General features: G+C 48.5%; 1 protein-coding gene across 1 annotated transcript in view; it reads left to right on the forward strand.

Moving 5' to 3' along the window:
- The first annotated feature begins 430 nt into the window (after nt 1-430).
- The window catches only part of KLHL35 (kelch like family member 35), a 33,091-nt gene continuing 18,036 nt past the window's right edge, over nt 431-15,485 (forward strand). Inside the window, exons 1-4 of the mRNA XM_029602146.1 lie at nt 431-563; nt 3,570-4,460; nt 9,707-9,891; nt 12,518-12,636. Coding sequence (XP_029458006.1) covers nt 3,571-4,460; nt 9,707-9,891; nt 12,518-12,636 — 1,194 coding nt within the window. The 5' untranslated portion in view covers nt 431-563; nt 3,570. The remainder of the gene's footprint in view (nt 564-3,569; nt 4,461-9,706; nt 9,892-12,517; nt 12,637-15,485) is intronic.

Consider the following 15,485-nt stretch of genomic DNA (forward strand, 5'->3'; position numbering starts at 1 on the left):
ACCTTCCTCCCCCCCCCCCTCAGCTCCCTGCCCATCTCTGCCCCTGCTCCTGTCAGCCCCGCCCCTCTCCCCAGCACCTTCCTCCCCCCCCCCTCAGCTCCCTGTCCATCTCTGCCCCTGCTCCTGTCAGCCCCGCCCCTCTCCCCAGCACCTTCCTCCCCCCCCCCTCAGCTCCCTGCCCATCTCTGCCCCTGCTCCTGTCAGCCCCGCCCCTCTCCCCAGCACCTTCCTCCCCCCCCCCCTCAGCTCCCTGCCCATCTCTGCCCCTGCTCCTGTCAGCCCCGCCCCTCCCCCCCAGCACCTTCCTCCCCCCCCCCCCTCAGCTCCCTGCCCATCTCTGCCCCTGCTCCTGTCAGCCCCGCCCCTCTCCCCAGCACCTTCCTCCCCCCCCCCTCAGCTCCCTGCCCATCTCTGCCCCTGCTCCTGTCAGCCCCGCCCCTCTCCCCAGCAGGCTCCTCCTTATTAAGTGACAGCTGCAGGCAGCTGGGGAACAAAAGCTTCGGTCGCCCCGTCCCTCTGCCAGCGAGCCGGACCTGCCCGCACCCCAGGACCCGGGCCTCCAGGTAATGGCACAGGAGGAGGAGGAGAAACTTGCCGGCCTGCCGTGGGCTCCCTTACACCAGGAGTGGGCTAGCTGGCTGCCTTGCATGAGAGCCCCATCCGAGCCCAGGGGAACGCAGCCCCACTCCCAGCTCCCTTGCATGGTACCGGCTTGTTCCCACCTGGATGGGTCGGGAGTCGGTACCCGGGACGTGGCCGGGGGTTGTCACTGCTTTAGGCTTGGGAACCACCAGAGGGCTGTTGCTGCTGGGGGTTGCTTTTCTCTTTTTAAATTCCTGGTGCGCGTTTAAATGTAGCACAGCCGCGGAAGGTGGGGGTGTGTGAGAGAGTGAGAGTGTGTGTGTGTGTGTGTGTGTGTGTGTGGGGGGGGTGGGTGGTCCAGTCAGGTGCCGTCCTTCCTTTCACGTCTGCTCGCAGGGGGCTTGATTTGAATTCCTAGCAATACCCACCGCGTCCTAGTGCACGTACAGTCGCAGTCGTTTGCCTGCTTTGTTGTCCAGGGGTCGGGCGAGCTGTCGTCAGCGCCTGATAATATTCCCCCTTCATGGGACATCGCCGACCTTTTCCCGGATAATAGATAATTACACAGAGACGTATTCTGACCCGCACGCCGGGCACTGGCTGTGCTTTGAGAGGACGGAGCAGGCTGGGAGTGGGGAGTGGGGGAGGGGCGCGGGGGGGGGGGGGCAGGAGGCTGAGTTCTGGGTTCAGGGTTTGGTGAGCATCCGAGCAGCTCCTTGTTTAAATGATTGGAGACAGAGCCGAGCCCTGGCTAAGAAATGTGGCAGCCCCTCACTAGTTAAAGGGCTGTACTGAACTTGTTTCCCCCTGATAATTAATAATAATAATAATAATAATAATAAATGCATTCTGTCGATCCCTGGAATGAGTTTGGGTTGAAAGGCGCTTTCTGTCCTTCTGTGAAAGGGGGCTCTCGGGTTAATCCATGATGCAGGGAGCCCAGATTGCACGGCAGCTGTAATTAGTATTGCAGGATGGATTTTGTCAGGCTTAATCTGCCAAAAAAAGGGGGAAAAAAACCCCAACAACAGAGTGCAAGAGACAGCCATCATCAAAAAGGGAGCCCGAGTATAATTAGAGGTGCTGTACACACAATGAAAGAGCAGAGCTGAAGGAAGAAACAGAGACCCGAGGAGGGAGAACAAAACATAGCAGAGAGCGAGAGAGAGCAGGACCTCTGTATGGGAGGGAAATGGTGGCTCCTTCCCCCCTCGCCATGAGGAGAGAGGCTCTCTAGGATGCCAAACCCTGCACCTCTTCTCTTCCCCAAGCCCCAGAGCTTGCTTCATATCTGGGATTTAAGTAATTTGCATTGCAACGCCAGTCTGTGTGCTGCTGCTGCTGCTGCTGATCCTTTCACTCCTGCATCGCTTGCCTGCTATTCGTCCTCTCACCAGCTTGGGGAGGGGGGGGGGGGGGGGGAAAGCTGCTCCTGGGGGACAGGTAAAGAGGCAGATGGAGGAGATAAGGGGGATTGGGGGGGGAGGGGAGAGACGGATAATAAAGGAATTGTGGGGTGAGACTTGGGAGATGGAGGCTGAAAGACTGGGAAGATAGGGTGGAGAGAGGCTGGGGACAGGAAGAGGAGAGTAAAGATGGGGAGAGGGAAGTGGAAGGCAGAGTGACAGAAGGTGGAGGATGTGAGAATAGGGTAGGAGAAGACTGGGAAGAGGAAGTGGGGAGTGGGGAGTGATTGACATGGGGAGACAGGCAGGGAAGTAGTGACCCGAGGGGAGGAGTGAATGTGGAAAGGTGGGAGAGCTGGAGGATGAGGTGAAAGATGGAAAAGTTAGACATTATAAAAGAGAAGAGATCATGATCCGAAAAGAGATGACAAAGAGCAGATAAATGTATTTTTTCATTCAGATCCTGGAATATGTGACATTTGAAAGTTTTTGCTTTCTTTTAATGTGGGGGTAATTTTTAGTCTACTTTTGACTGTGGTTTTAATACCATTTTTCAAACGAAAAGTACTGATGTATGTCCAGTGAAAAAAAACTGCCTGAGGAAATGCACCTGGGTTATTTTGTGTGGGCACTTTTTTTCTGGCCAAAAATACACTTTGGAAAAATTCAAAAGTATGTGCCTAGTTGCAAACCCCACCCCCCAAAATGCCTCTGCCACATGTGAGTAAAAGCCTGGCATGCTTTTGCCTCCATATAGGATGGGCAATTTTCATAAAAGGCCATTTATCTGTGGCCATGTCTTTCTGTGTCTGACGCTTTAAAACTTTGTTGCATAGCACATGTGTAATGTTTAACCAGCAGCACTGCGACTCATATTGGCTCTGTCTAAAATTCACTGAACTTGCATCTTGTTATATTATTTGGAAGGGGGAGGGAGAGATTTTCCATCTCATCCTATGACCCCTCCCCCCCCCCCCCCCCCCCCTCCTCGATCCATATCAGCATGATTTGTTCTGATTGGACACATTCCATTATAAATAAATATACCTAATTTTAATTACAAGCATGTACATGTAAGAAATCAGTCCATATTCCCAAGGTGCATTATTAGATAGTTAGCAGTAAAAGCCCCTCCAAAGATGGGGAAATACTCTGAAGCATAGGAATTGTGTAATTGAGATGTGTGCTAGTAGAGAGTGCACACTGAGCTCAGGTGTACTGTGTGGTAGCAGAGAGAGAGAGAGAGAGAGAGAGTGGGCGGAGCTGGAGAGTTCAGCCAGAGAGCAGAGCAGAGCTCAGTTTCCATATGCAGTAGTAGAGAGTGGATTGGACAATACAGAGAGAGAGAAAGGCGGAGCTGAAGAGTACAGGGAAAGAGAGGGGCGGAGCTGGAGAGCATAGGGAGGGAGTGGGGTGGAGATCAATTTGCATATTGGCTATGCAGGCGCGGGGCAACTCCCCTCTGATGCAAAAGGTTATTAATAACTGGTCCCGTTTAATATCAAATAATATCTGTGGTTTTTATATATAATTAAGTCCTAAAATAATTGGCCATGGGTTTTTTTTTTTTTGTAATTTTAGGATGGAGCAGCCCTTAAAAGAAGAACGCTCCAGCTACAGAAGTAGCTTTCAGAATGAGGTTGAGCAAGCCAGCGGAGAGACGTTGCACCTCCAGCTCTGCAGTGGCTCTTGCCACGCCGAACACATCCTGCAGACGCTGAACTCGTACAGACAAAGCGGCATTCTTACGGATGTGGTGCTGCTCGTCGACGGGCAGGAGTTCCCCTGCCACCGGGCCACGCTGTCCGCCAACAGTGCCTACTTCAGAGCCATGTTCGGTGGCAGCCTAAGAGAAGGGAGCCAGGAGGTGGTGCCCATTCAGAAGACCTCCGCGCCCACCATGAGCCTCCTCCTGGACTACATGTACGGAAGCAGCGTGGTCATCCGGGAAGAGAACGTAGAGGGCATCCTGGAGGCCTCCGATCTCCTTCAGGTCCCCAGGCTCCGTGATGCTTGCGTCACGTTTCTAGAGGGCCAGCTGCATCCTTACAACTGTGTGGGGATCATGAGGTTCGCAGACTCCTTCTCCATCGCCTCCCTGTCGGAGAAGAGCAAGAAAGTCATGCTGGAGGGCTTCGCCGAGGTCTCCTGCCACGAGGAGTTCCTGGAGCTGAGTCAGAAAGAGCTGACTGAGTACCTGTCAGACGAGCAGCTGGTGGTCCCCAGAGAGGAGGTGGTCTTCCAGGCGGTGATGCGCTGGGTCCGCCACCGGGAGGCGACCAGGAAGGCGGCCTTGAAGGGCCTCCTGCGGCACGTGCGCCTCCCCCTCCTGCATCCGGCGTACTTTCTGGAGAAGGTGGAGGTGGACGAACTCATCCAAGGCTGCCCGGAGTGCTTTCCCTTGCTGCACGAGGCGCGCAAGTACTATCTCCTTGGCCATGAGGTCAGTTCGCTAAGAGCAAGGCCTAGAAGGTAAGACTGCAGTTTTGTATGATGATGCACATGAAGCTGGGCGAGCTTCTTCTTTGTAGCACATCGGATGTGACCTGTGTTTTGTTTTTCTCCTTCCGTCCCTCACATGGCAGAACGTGATAGGGCAGCCAGATGGCACTCTAAATGTCAGGGGCCTCCTTCATCAGTTCTTTTTTTTTTTTTTTTTACTGTGTTTGAGTTAACTTGCATTTCAAAACAGTCTGAGGCTCTTAACTGAAGAAGCAGAGTTGGCCCACAGTGCTAAGGGAGTTTTGGGTTGGTTTTTTTTTTAAGCCAAATCAGCCTTCCTGTTCCGAGATCAACCTAGAATATGATGTAATTAGTAGAATTTCTCCATGTGATCTATAATGGAGCATCTAGCAGTATCCGCTATTATTAGGTCCTATTTAGTGACTTTAAAATGGAGTATATACGGTAGTTATCCATAGCAACACAATAAGAACATAAGAAAATGCCATACTGGGTCAGACCAAGGGTCCATCAAGACCAGCATCCTGTTTCCAACAGTGGCCAATCCAGGCCATAAGAACCTGGCAAGTACCCAAACACTAAGTCTATTCCATGTAACCATTGCTAATGGCAGTGGCTATTCTCTAAGTGAACTTAATAGCAGGTAATGGACTTCTCCTCCAAGAACTTATCCAATCCTTTTTTTAAACACAGCTATACTAACTGCACTGACCACATCCTCTGGCAACAAATTCCAGAGTTTAATTGTGCATTGAGTGAAAAAGAACTTTCTCCGATTAGTTTTAAATGTGCCCCATGCTAACTTCATGGAGTGCCCCCTAGTCTTTCTACTATCCGAAAGAGTAAATAACCGATTCACATCTACCCGTTCTAGACCTCTCATGATTTTGTGTGTGTTAGCTCCTGGGATAGACTTAATTATAGTCTGCCTTTTCTAAGCGTGAGTGCTGTTTTTAATCAAAAATCAAATGAAGGCAAAGTAGCTTTAGAGCAATTAAAGCCTTGAACTCCAAGTCAGATATGAGTGCAGCTCCCGTTTCTACTGCTAACTCTCCCTAGTTACCTTCTCTATAGTCACCCCAAAGTTGCGTGCCTCATTCCGGAGTAACATACACGGAGAGAGCAGCGAGAATAGATTATAGAAGCAAAACGTAGACACAGCGCAGCAGGTATAAGAATCAAAGGACTTTTTTTGAGAGGGATGGGGTGGGTTGAGGCCGTGTGTCCTGTGAGTTAAACTCTAAAAACGGGCTGATGCAGTATAGTGTGCTTGACCGAGCGCACCTTTAACCCCCGTTTGGCCGTGCGTTTTTGACGCGCTATTTTTACCCCTTGTACAGTAAGGGGTAATAGCGCGTGGAAAACGCGCGGCCAACCCCCCCGAAACTAATAGTGCCCGCAACATGCAAATGCAGGTTGATGGGCCTATTAGTTATTCCCACACGATTCAGAAAGTAAAATGTGCAGCCAAGCCTCACATTTTACTCTCAGAAATTAACTCTCAGAAATTAACGCCTGTCCAAAGGCAGGAGTTAATTTCGGCCGGCACCAAGAAAGTGCACAGAAAAGCAGAAAAAACTGCTTTTCTGTACACCTTCCGACTTAATATCATAGCGATATTAAGTCAGAGGCCCCCCAAAAAATAAATAAAGATCGTAAAAAAAAAATAAAAATAAAAATCAGCCATGGCTGATTTGGAAGACGGACGCTCAATTTTGCCAGCGTCTGTTTTCCGAACCCGTGGCTGTCTGTGGGTTTGACAACCGACGCCGGTAAAATTACTCCCCATGCTTAACGTTACTCCCCATGCTTAAGCTGTATCCAAGTTTTTCTCTCCCCCTGTTCTATGTAAGACAACTTTGTCACTGTTTTTTATGGTTGCAATGTAAACCGGAGTGATAATTAACTCTGTTATTTGAACTTCGGTATAGAAAAGTTCTAAATAAATAAATAAATAAATAAAATTAAGCGTCGGCTGTCAAACCCTCTGACAGCCGCCGCTTCTGTCAATAAGGAGGCGCTAGGGACGCGCTAGTGTCCCTAGCGCCTCCTTATTACCGCAGGCCCTCATTTAAATACTAAATCGCGCGCCCAGGAGAGCGGCCTGTGCGCGCGTCGGGAGAGCGAGCGCTCGCCTCGGAGCGCCGGCTCTCCCGCGCATTTTACTGTATCGGCCCGACTGTCTTTCACCAGTCTTGTTTGTGCCTTTTTATTTTTAATCTAATGATATTCATTCCCTTTTCTGCTTCACCTTGCAGTCTTGCGAGTTTGGTTCCTTTTAGCACACGTTCCTGCTGTTTGTGTAATCTTTAGCGGCTGTCGATGTTCTCTTCAAAATGTCCCTCTTCTCTTATCATTAAGGAACCCTTTTTATTTTTAAGGGGACAAACCGGGGGGGTCGAATTAGGAGTGGGGGTGGGGAGGCCTGCCTGAGAAACTTTAGATGTTGCTCACCTCGAGGTTCCCGGTTTAGTTGGGAGTTGGAAGAAAAATGGTTTCCTCGTTTTCAGGTGCACAGAGAGCTGCGTCGGAAATCACCAGGGAGACACAAGTTCTCCCCCCCCCCCCCCCAAATATGGCACCGACCTGCAAGCGAAGCGTCAGGACCAAGACTGTGATTTCCGACCGTGGCTCGTGGGCCAGAAAACGCTGATTTCATGCACCTCCTCCCTTCCTCTGGTCTGCTTGGGCTCTGCGTTTCTCCCCCACCGGTGCAGGGTCCTGGCGTTAACTCCCAGCGCCGGTGCGGGACCTGCCCTGGTTGCTCCCCAGCAGGGCGGCGCGGTCTGATGCTCCCTTGCCATCCACTCCTCCCCCACGCACTTTCTCCTCAGTCCTCCTCCCCCCTCCCCGTCCTCTGCGCTCTCTGTTATTCTCTCATCCCCTTCCGCTGTGTTCTCACCTTCCCACTCCCTTCCTTTCCTCCCATCTCTCCTCCCTCTTTTCTTTCCCCTCCCCCGCCCCCCCCCCCCCCTGCCGCCTCTCCCCCCTTCTCTTGCATGGCACCGCGTCAGCGTCGCCGCCCGCACGTGGGCGGCAGGAGCACGTGTGCATTGCGTGGGGCGCGTGGTGTCCTGCAGTGGCGTTATGGTCCGCTGCTGGGCCATGATTTGACCGTGCGCCATGGTCTGGGCAAACTCTTTCCTTGCAGTGCAACCCAACGGTGTGGCAGGATGACGACTGGAATGGAGCAGTGATGCAGCCATGCAACGGCATTGCGGCTAAGGTCATTATTTCTGAGGGGGAAACAGCTCATCCGTTGTAATGCTTAATGCGGCAAACCCATGTATTTGTGTGCACTTTCTGCGCGCTGGCTGCATAATAATGACCCTGGCGGGCCTTTGAGCTGACAAAGGTTGGCCATTTCTGCTTTAGCAGCTGGATGGATGGGACCTATGTGTTAGTGGAGGCAGTGCTATGGGTACCGTACCTGTCTATTCATTTTAGGGTCAGGCATAGCCAACCGTTACCTGGCCGAGTCCAATCGGCTGTTTGCATAAAATGTTTGAGCTCCGGGATCACGAGGTCATAAAGCTTACGCTTACACAGGCTAAACCCTCTAGGGCAGATTTTTAAAGTTACGCGCGTGGGGTACATTTGTGCGCGCTGCCACGCGCGTGTTATAAAATCCGGGGTCGGCGCGCGCAAGGGGGTGCGCACATGTGCACCTTGCGCGTGCCGAACCCAAGGGGAGCCCCGATGGCTTTCCCCGTTCCCTCCAAGGCCGCTCCAAAATCGGAATGGCCTCGGAGGGAACTTTTTTTCCAGCCACCCCCCAGCCTTAACTAAATTCCCCCCCCCCCCCCACCCCCACCTTTGCTCCAAAAGTTACGCCTGCCCGCGCCGGCCAGCTTCGCGGCATAGGCCGCTGTGCCGGAGCACTCAGCCACGCCCCAGGACCGCCCCCAGACCGCGGCCATGCCCACGACCCCACCCCTGACCGCCCCTTTTTCGAAGCCCCGGGACATACGCGTGTCCCGGGGCTTGTGCGCGCCGCCGAGCCTATGCAAAATAGGCTCGGCGGCGCACAGGGGTAGGTTTTCGGGGGTTACGCACATATCTTACGCGCGTAACCCTTTGAAAATCTACCCCCATGTGTGCGCTCTGGCACGTACAATCCTGTGTCCTGACAACGCAATCACTTCTGCATCATAAACACACGCAGACCTTCAGCATTCATCTATGAACTGTTCCCCTCCAGCGTCTTCCCTCCTTTTGCCTTTGTCTCTGCTCTCTTTTGTTCTCTGCTTTTTCTGCTGACTTTTTTTTTTTTTTCCATCTTGACCTTCAGTATTTTCGCTTGTGTTTTACCCTTCTTTCTCTCCTCTTGCAGACTTCCCCTGCAAGATCTCTGCCCTGGTCACACAGCTTTGCTCCTTCAGCCAGCTCCAACCACACAGAAGCAACTACTGCCGGCCTCAGTCTCCAGCACGCGTACAGGCACCGGCCTCTGCCACGTACTGAGACACTCTCTCTTCATCTGGCACCTACAGCCCTGAGCCCCCGTCACACGTACATACAGGTCCCAGCTCGAGCTCCGGCTGTAGCCTCCAGCAGGCCTACCCTCTGCCACATGTTCAGGCTCTGTCTAGCCTTGCATGCAGATCACAACCTGGGTCGCCGCTTCCCTGTTGCAGCCCCAGCTGTGGTTTTCCTGCCTGTGGCAGAGCCACCGCTTCCCCTCTAGGGGGACATCCAATTGCTAAGGTCAATAACCAATATATGTTTTAGGCTTTTCCTAGCACAAGGAATTTTAATTATATAAAAAAAAAATTGCTTGCAGTAAAAGGAAATAAATGTGATGAAATATTTTAATGTGAATGTAAATAAATTAATCAGTAGCTCATTTCAATTACTGCTGAGAGCCAACCGTAAGAAATTCCCTGTCTGTGGCACTTTCAAACAGTGGAATCGCTTTGAGTGTTGCAAAGCGATAATTCTCATCCATGTAATGTACTTTATGGGTTGTTGAGTTGCGCAGTGAAACTCTTTGTGTTCCATACAGTGGCCTCTCAAGTTTGCATGGTTGTGGTTTTTTAGGAGGTGGGTGTCTGTGTGTCCATGTGCACAAAATATTACTTGCACTGAACACGTTTACCAAGCTTAACTTTTTTTTTTTTTTTTTGCTTGGGTCAGCCAACATCTTTAATTTCTACTGAGGATCCAGGATGGGTTCTTAGAGCAGAACGTTGCAGAGCAGAATGATTCTTTTTTGATCCAGTTTGGTGATTTGCATGGCCTCGTTCGTTTTTTAGGTTTATGGAGTTAGCGGAGACGATAGTTGTCATCGGCGGCTGCGACAAAAAGGGCGTACTGAAGCTGCCTTTCACAGACATGTACCAGCCGAAGAGCAGACAGTGGACAGCCCTGGCCAGTGTGCCTGGATACGCCAAGTCAGAGTTCGCTGCCTGCACCTTTAAGAATGACATATATATATCAGGTAAGAGATCTTCCACATTCCCGATCCAAGGTACTGGGATGTGAATGTCCAATGTCTTCTTAGCCTGGTGGGAAACCTTTTCAAGTATCCTTGCTGGAACTGTCTCTGGAGCAGGCTTCAATGCCTCTTTTGCAGTCCGGATGCTGTGATGGAGTCTGCTCCAGAGACAGTTCCAGCAAGGAGACTTGCAGAGGTTTCCACCACGGCTGAGAAGACATTGGAAATTCAAAAATGATTAGGCTGCATTTAGCAAGCTGCTAATTAACAACAGTTGAAGTCTTGAGACACTGAATTGGCAAATCAACGTATAAAGTAGATTCAACAATAAGAGATCGAGTGCTCTTCACTAAATACAGTCCACCATGGTATCAATGAAGAATAATTATGAACAATATTTTCCCCTGAGGGAGCCTGGATGGTGAAACAGAGGCCTTTGTAGGGACAGAGAGAATTCAGGATATAGCAGAAGTAGAAGAGAGACTACAGAAGCATCATTAGAACAACAGTCCCGTGAAACAATTACAAAGAATCCTTTCTTGGAGACTGTGATTCAACTCTATCCCCTTTTTAATGAAGGTATCTTCCATGTGACTCAGTTGCAATTCACAAAGTATCTTTCTTGAAGTCCAATTCTATTGCAAGAGTGTCATTGTTTTATTACAGCAGTCTGTATATATTTTGGCATTGTTTTATGTCGATATCTATACATGCATAACACTACAGAGAGTTTAGAAGCAGTGTGAATGAGGAATGATTGACTAGGGCAATTGATAAATATATGTGTGTGTTATTGTGCCAATTTTTATTTTTTGAATAGTTTTGGTATTTTTTTCTAATGTATAATAAAGCTTGCAACATTAAGCATCTTTCAAATTATTTAAAACAGTAGTGGTGTTACTTATCCTATTTTAGGAGTCTCTGATGGATATGCCATTTTAGGTAGCCACATATCATTTTTATTTTATTTAAAGCCTGGATCCTAGATATATAGAGATATGGTAAGAGATTTTCCGCATTACCAATGCAAGGTACTGGAGTGTGTGTGTGTGTGTGTGTGTGTGTGTGTGTGTGTGTATGTATGTATGTATATATATATACATACATACACACACACACACATTTATTTTCTAAAGCATTTTGTCTCAAGGCCACCATAGGTCAGTAAGTTTCAAATGCAAGGACATCAAAAGCTCCCTTACCTGAAAGAAATGTCCCTGTCACAGGGGGGAGGCATAGGGAGGGGGATTGCATCTATCTGCTAGTGGCAGCAGCTGCATCATGGCATCTCTCCATTCTCTCTCTCTCTCTCTCTCTCCCCTGATGTCTCTCCCTCTTCCCTAGAGTCTCATCTCCTCTGCTCCTCACTCCCCCCCCCCCCCCCCCTCCGCCACATCACTCCAGCGGCTTAGCAGCAGTTAAAGGTGCATCTGTCTATGAGGTGGCCTGGGCACATCCCCCACATTTCCAGTGCTTCTCGTACTGGTGATGAATGGGGAGGCTGCACCCGGACCTGCATGTCTGATGCGGCCCCCACCGCTGTGGAATGGGCTGGCCGGCCAGTGGGGAGGCTGTGGAGCAGAGGGAAAGGGAGTGGGAGGGTTGGTGGAATGCAGAGTGGAGGGAAGCAAGCGACCAGGCCAGGCAGGAAAGGGAAGGGAGCAATCCAGCCAGACAGGGAGGGGCAGGGACAAGTGGGCTGACCACAGAAGGTTGGGGAGTGAGCAGGTGGGAGAGTTGGCCTAGAGGGGGAGCAGCCTGGCTGCGACTTTTGAATTGCTTGGGGTTTTTTGATACTAGGAAATGTTCACTCCTGTCCAAGTTTAGAACCGTGGTCTCCTGGTTCCCAGATTGTTACTCTAATACAGACCGGATAGGTTTTTCAGGATATCCACAATAAACTTGCATGAGGTACATTTGCATGCATCCAATGGAGGCAGTGCATGCAAATACATTTCATGAATATTCAGTGTGAAAATCTTAGAAACCTGACTGGCTTGTGGTGCTCGAGGACTGGAGTTGCCTGCCCCAGTTCTAACCACTTGGCTACCCTCTCTCTCTCTAAAATAAACTTGGTTGCCCCATCAGCGGAAGTCATATTTAAAAAAAATTAAATGACCAAGTAATTCCAGTGTCCTTGTTTGTGTCTCTCACTGTTGTCTCTATTACTTAACATTTCTATAGTGCTACAGGACACACGCAGTGCTCTCTGACCCCCTGCCCTACCACGCCCTGCTGCATGGAGTCAGAAAGCAGCCAGGAACAGGGAAACAATGACCCGCATGGGTTTTAATGGGCAAGCAGCTCTTATTTTATTGGAAAAGATTTCCTTCCCATTGGGCGGATAACACTATCATGGCGCAGAGTGTTCTTCGTTTTTAACGTGGTCACATGGGACTTGAAATGTTTCTTCTCTGCTGTAGAGGCGTGCGATCTCCATGTCTGATCACCCTTTTACCTGTTCGGATCTGGTTCTGGGGGGGATTTCCTTGCTGCTGAGGACGATTGAGGGATTGGGAATTTGACATTTGTTGTTTAAAAGCATCTGAAACCATTTTCCTGTAAATCCGCCTTCCTGTTTACCCTAGCTGCTGTCTCTCTTTTTTTTTTTTTCTTTTTTTTAATTCAGGAGGGCACATTGGCAGCAGTGATGTCTGGCTGTTTAGCTCTCAGCTCAACATCTGGATCAGGGTTGCTTCTCTGCACAAGGGCAGGTGGCGACACAAAATGGCCACCCTTCATGGCAAGGTATGGGCGTCTCCAATCATGTCGGTTTTTTTTTTTTTTTTTTTTTTTAAATGATCCATTTTCATTATTGATATTTTACTTTGACAGCTTGGCTTTTATATCTCTTTTAACCGGCGATGAAAGCCTTAATGTTTCACCACTTGCATTGGACGCTTTTGGCTTTACCCAGATCAAGGTCGTGGTGCCGAATGTTAGATTTTGTGGTTGAAAGGAGAACTTTTTATGCTGGGCATCAAGTAGGAAAGTCTCCTGGTTGAGCTTAGTGAAAACGTGCAGCTGATTAAAAAACTTGCGTTTTAATTTTTAAATTTCAGATGCTCCTCCGTTTTCAGGCTTTAGCAACGGCCAAGCTCCTTGTCTATGCTGGTGCACCCATTCTGCAAAATCACGCATTCATTCACTCCGCTCTTTCAAAGTGGATTCTGCGCTCAGAAGTCTGCTTTCAAAATTATCCCACCAAATCTACCCTGCACCAGTTCTATCTGCTAAATCGTCTGTTCCCATTTTTCCTTAAAAAGGATGCACAGAGGCCCAACCTTCACCCCTCCACCCCCAGAAACGCCTCCACTCATTAGGGGTAATCTTACACTATAAAATGATATATGTGCATGTTTTCCAACATCTCAGGCAGGCAATCCTGTTATACCTGCAGCAGCCCCTTTTGAAAATTACCCTCCCAGTCTGCATTAATGGGATGGTAAGTCACGTTACCTTTTCCCCCTTACAATCACTGGGAGAGAGGGCCAACGCTGCTCTTGTCCTAGCATGCTGAAATAAATATGATTAGAAAAGGCATGGAGTTTGTTTTTTGAAGTAAGAGAGCAACCCCCCTGAGACTATTAGTGCCTGCAACATGCAAATGCATGTTGATGGCCCTATTAATTATTCCCGCGCGATACAGAAAGTAAAATGTGCAGCCAAGCCGCACATTTTACTTTCAGAAATTAGCACCTGCCCAAAGGTAGGCGTTTAATTTCTGCCGGCGCCAGGGAAGTGTACAGAAAAGCAGTAAAAACTGCTTTTCTGTGCACCCTCCGACTTAATATCATGGCGATATTAAGTCGGAGGTCCCGAAAGTTAAAAAAAAAAGTTAAAAATTTAAAAAAAAAATGTATAAATGGCCCCGCGGCTTGAAAACTGGATGCTCAATTTTGCCGGTGTCCGGTTTCCGAACCCGTGGCTGTCAGCCACGGGTTCAGAAACCGTGATCAGTGATCTTTCGTTTGAAGCGCGCAGCAGGCTTTGTACGCGCAGAGCACAAGGTCACTGAACCGAGCTGGAGGGGGAGATAACAGTGGGGAGGCCTCCTACATTTACTGCTCCTAGGGTGATCAACTTTTTAGATAAGAAATTAAAAAAAAAAAAAAATGCAAGAGGCAGTCAACCACAAAGGTTAAAAAAAAAAACCCAACAACCTTCACCAATGGTGCGAATGAAATAATCCTCTCAGTGATAGAAAATTGTAAGTCTCAAGGGGGAAAGAGCTCAGAAATGGCTGAATCCTAATTAGAAGCTGCAGCTGGGGACAGCTGATCGTTGGTCATAAAACCCAAAGAAGACGGCCATGATGTATTCAAGCTCCGTCACCTTAGAAACTGGAAGTCTGAAATGAGCTGATGCCTTAATGCAGCCAAAACGTCAAACAGTGGCCACCTCAGCCTTCCCTCTCTGCTCCTGCCACATGTGATGTTACTCATATGAGAGAAGCCCGATATTTGCCATGGGGAGCAATCTCATAGTTTTTTTGTGCTGGAAACAGCCTGGGTTTTGGATAATTTGTGTTTAGGGTTTAGTTTGAGCCTGCTCTCTGAATCTTTTTTAGCCTTTTGTTGGGAAGAGCTCCTTACAGTCATCCTTTTCCAACACCGTGTTTTCGCCTCTTCTGAGCAGTTTGTTAAGATTTGCACGTGTAACGATGCTCAGCTCACACTGAAGGGTAAATATGGACTTTAATTCCCTTTTCAATCATTGGGAAGACGCCAGCATTTTATTAGACATTGCAGAATAGGAGAACAATAACTAAATGGTGTTTCCTGAGCAAAGGTTGGGAGAAGGGGTTTGTACGATGCAAGTAACACTGCAGGGAATGATTATTATATGCCTTTATTAATTTAAGTTGAATGCACCATCTGTAAAACAAGCATCCAGGAGGCTCACGATCAAAATAGCATAATCAGTAGAATAAAGAGCGCACACATACTAGCACAGAAATTAATAAATAGAGACCTTGATTAGACGGCGACATAAAACAATAAAATAGCAGGAGCGCCAGCATTAAGCTAATCACAAGGCAGCCCAACACGAGGCTTACCCGTTGTGTCAATAATGCCTCATTGATCTAGCAGTCCATGCCTGACTAAACAACCAAGCTTTGCCCTTTTCATTTAAAAAATGTTTTGAAAGAATAAATATACAGGATAAACAGAAGAAAATTCAATAAGAGAAAACAATACAATGAGTAATATGGACGTTGAAAGAGGAATTTTCAAAAGTTCTGCGCGTAAAAATGAGCACGTGCACACATACAATAGCATATACGTGAGTGCATGCTATTTTAAAAACCACCTCACTCTTTTTTTTATTCAGAAAATAACGCAAGTTATCCACAAAAACGCATTTTATGCAAATAAGACTTCCTATGAAAAGCACCAGGACTCCACAATATTATCTCATGACTCATGTCTTATTGAGATGTGCTTATATATTTATAATCATCAGTCTTATAGTGTCCCAAATCCACAAATCTTGCATATATGTTTTTTGAGTATTTTATATTGTAAGTATAAAGGCCACTGATGTCAAATAAAATAGACTAGTACTTATAAAGACCAGTGGGGAAGAGATTGGTT

Source organism: Rhinatrema bivittatum, chromosome 5 (genome assembly GCF_901001135.1).
Source record: "Rhinatrema bivittatum chromosome 5, aRhiBiv1.1, whole genome shotgun sequence".
NCBI classification, from domain to species: domain Eukaryota; kingdom Metazoa; phylum Chordata; class Amphibia; order Gymnophiona; family Rhinatrematidae; genus Rhinatrema; species Rhinatrema bivittatum.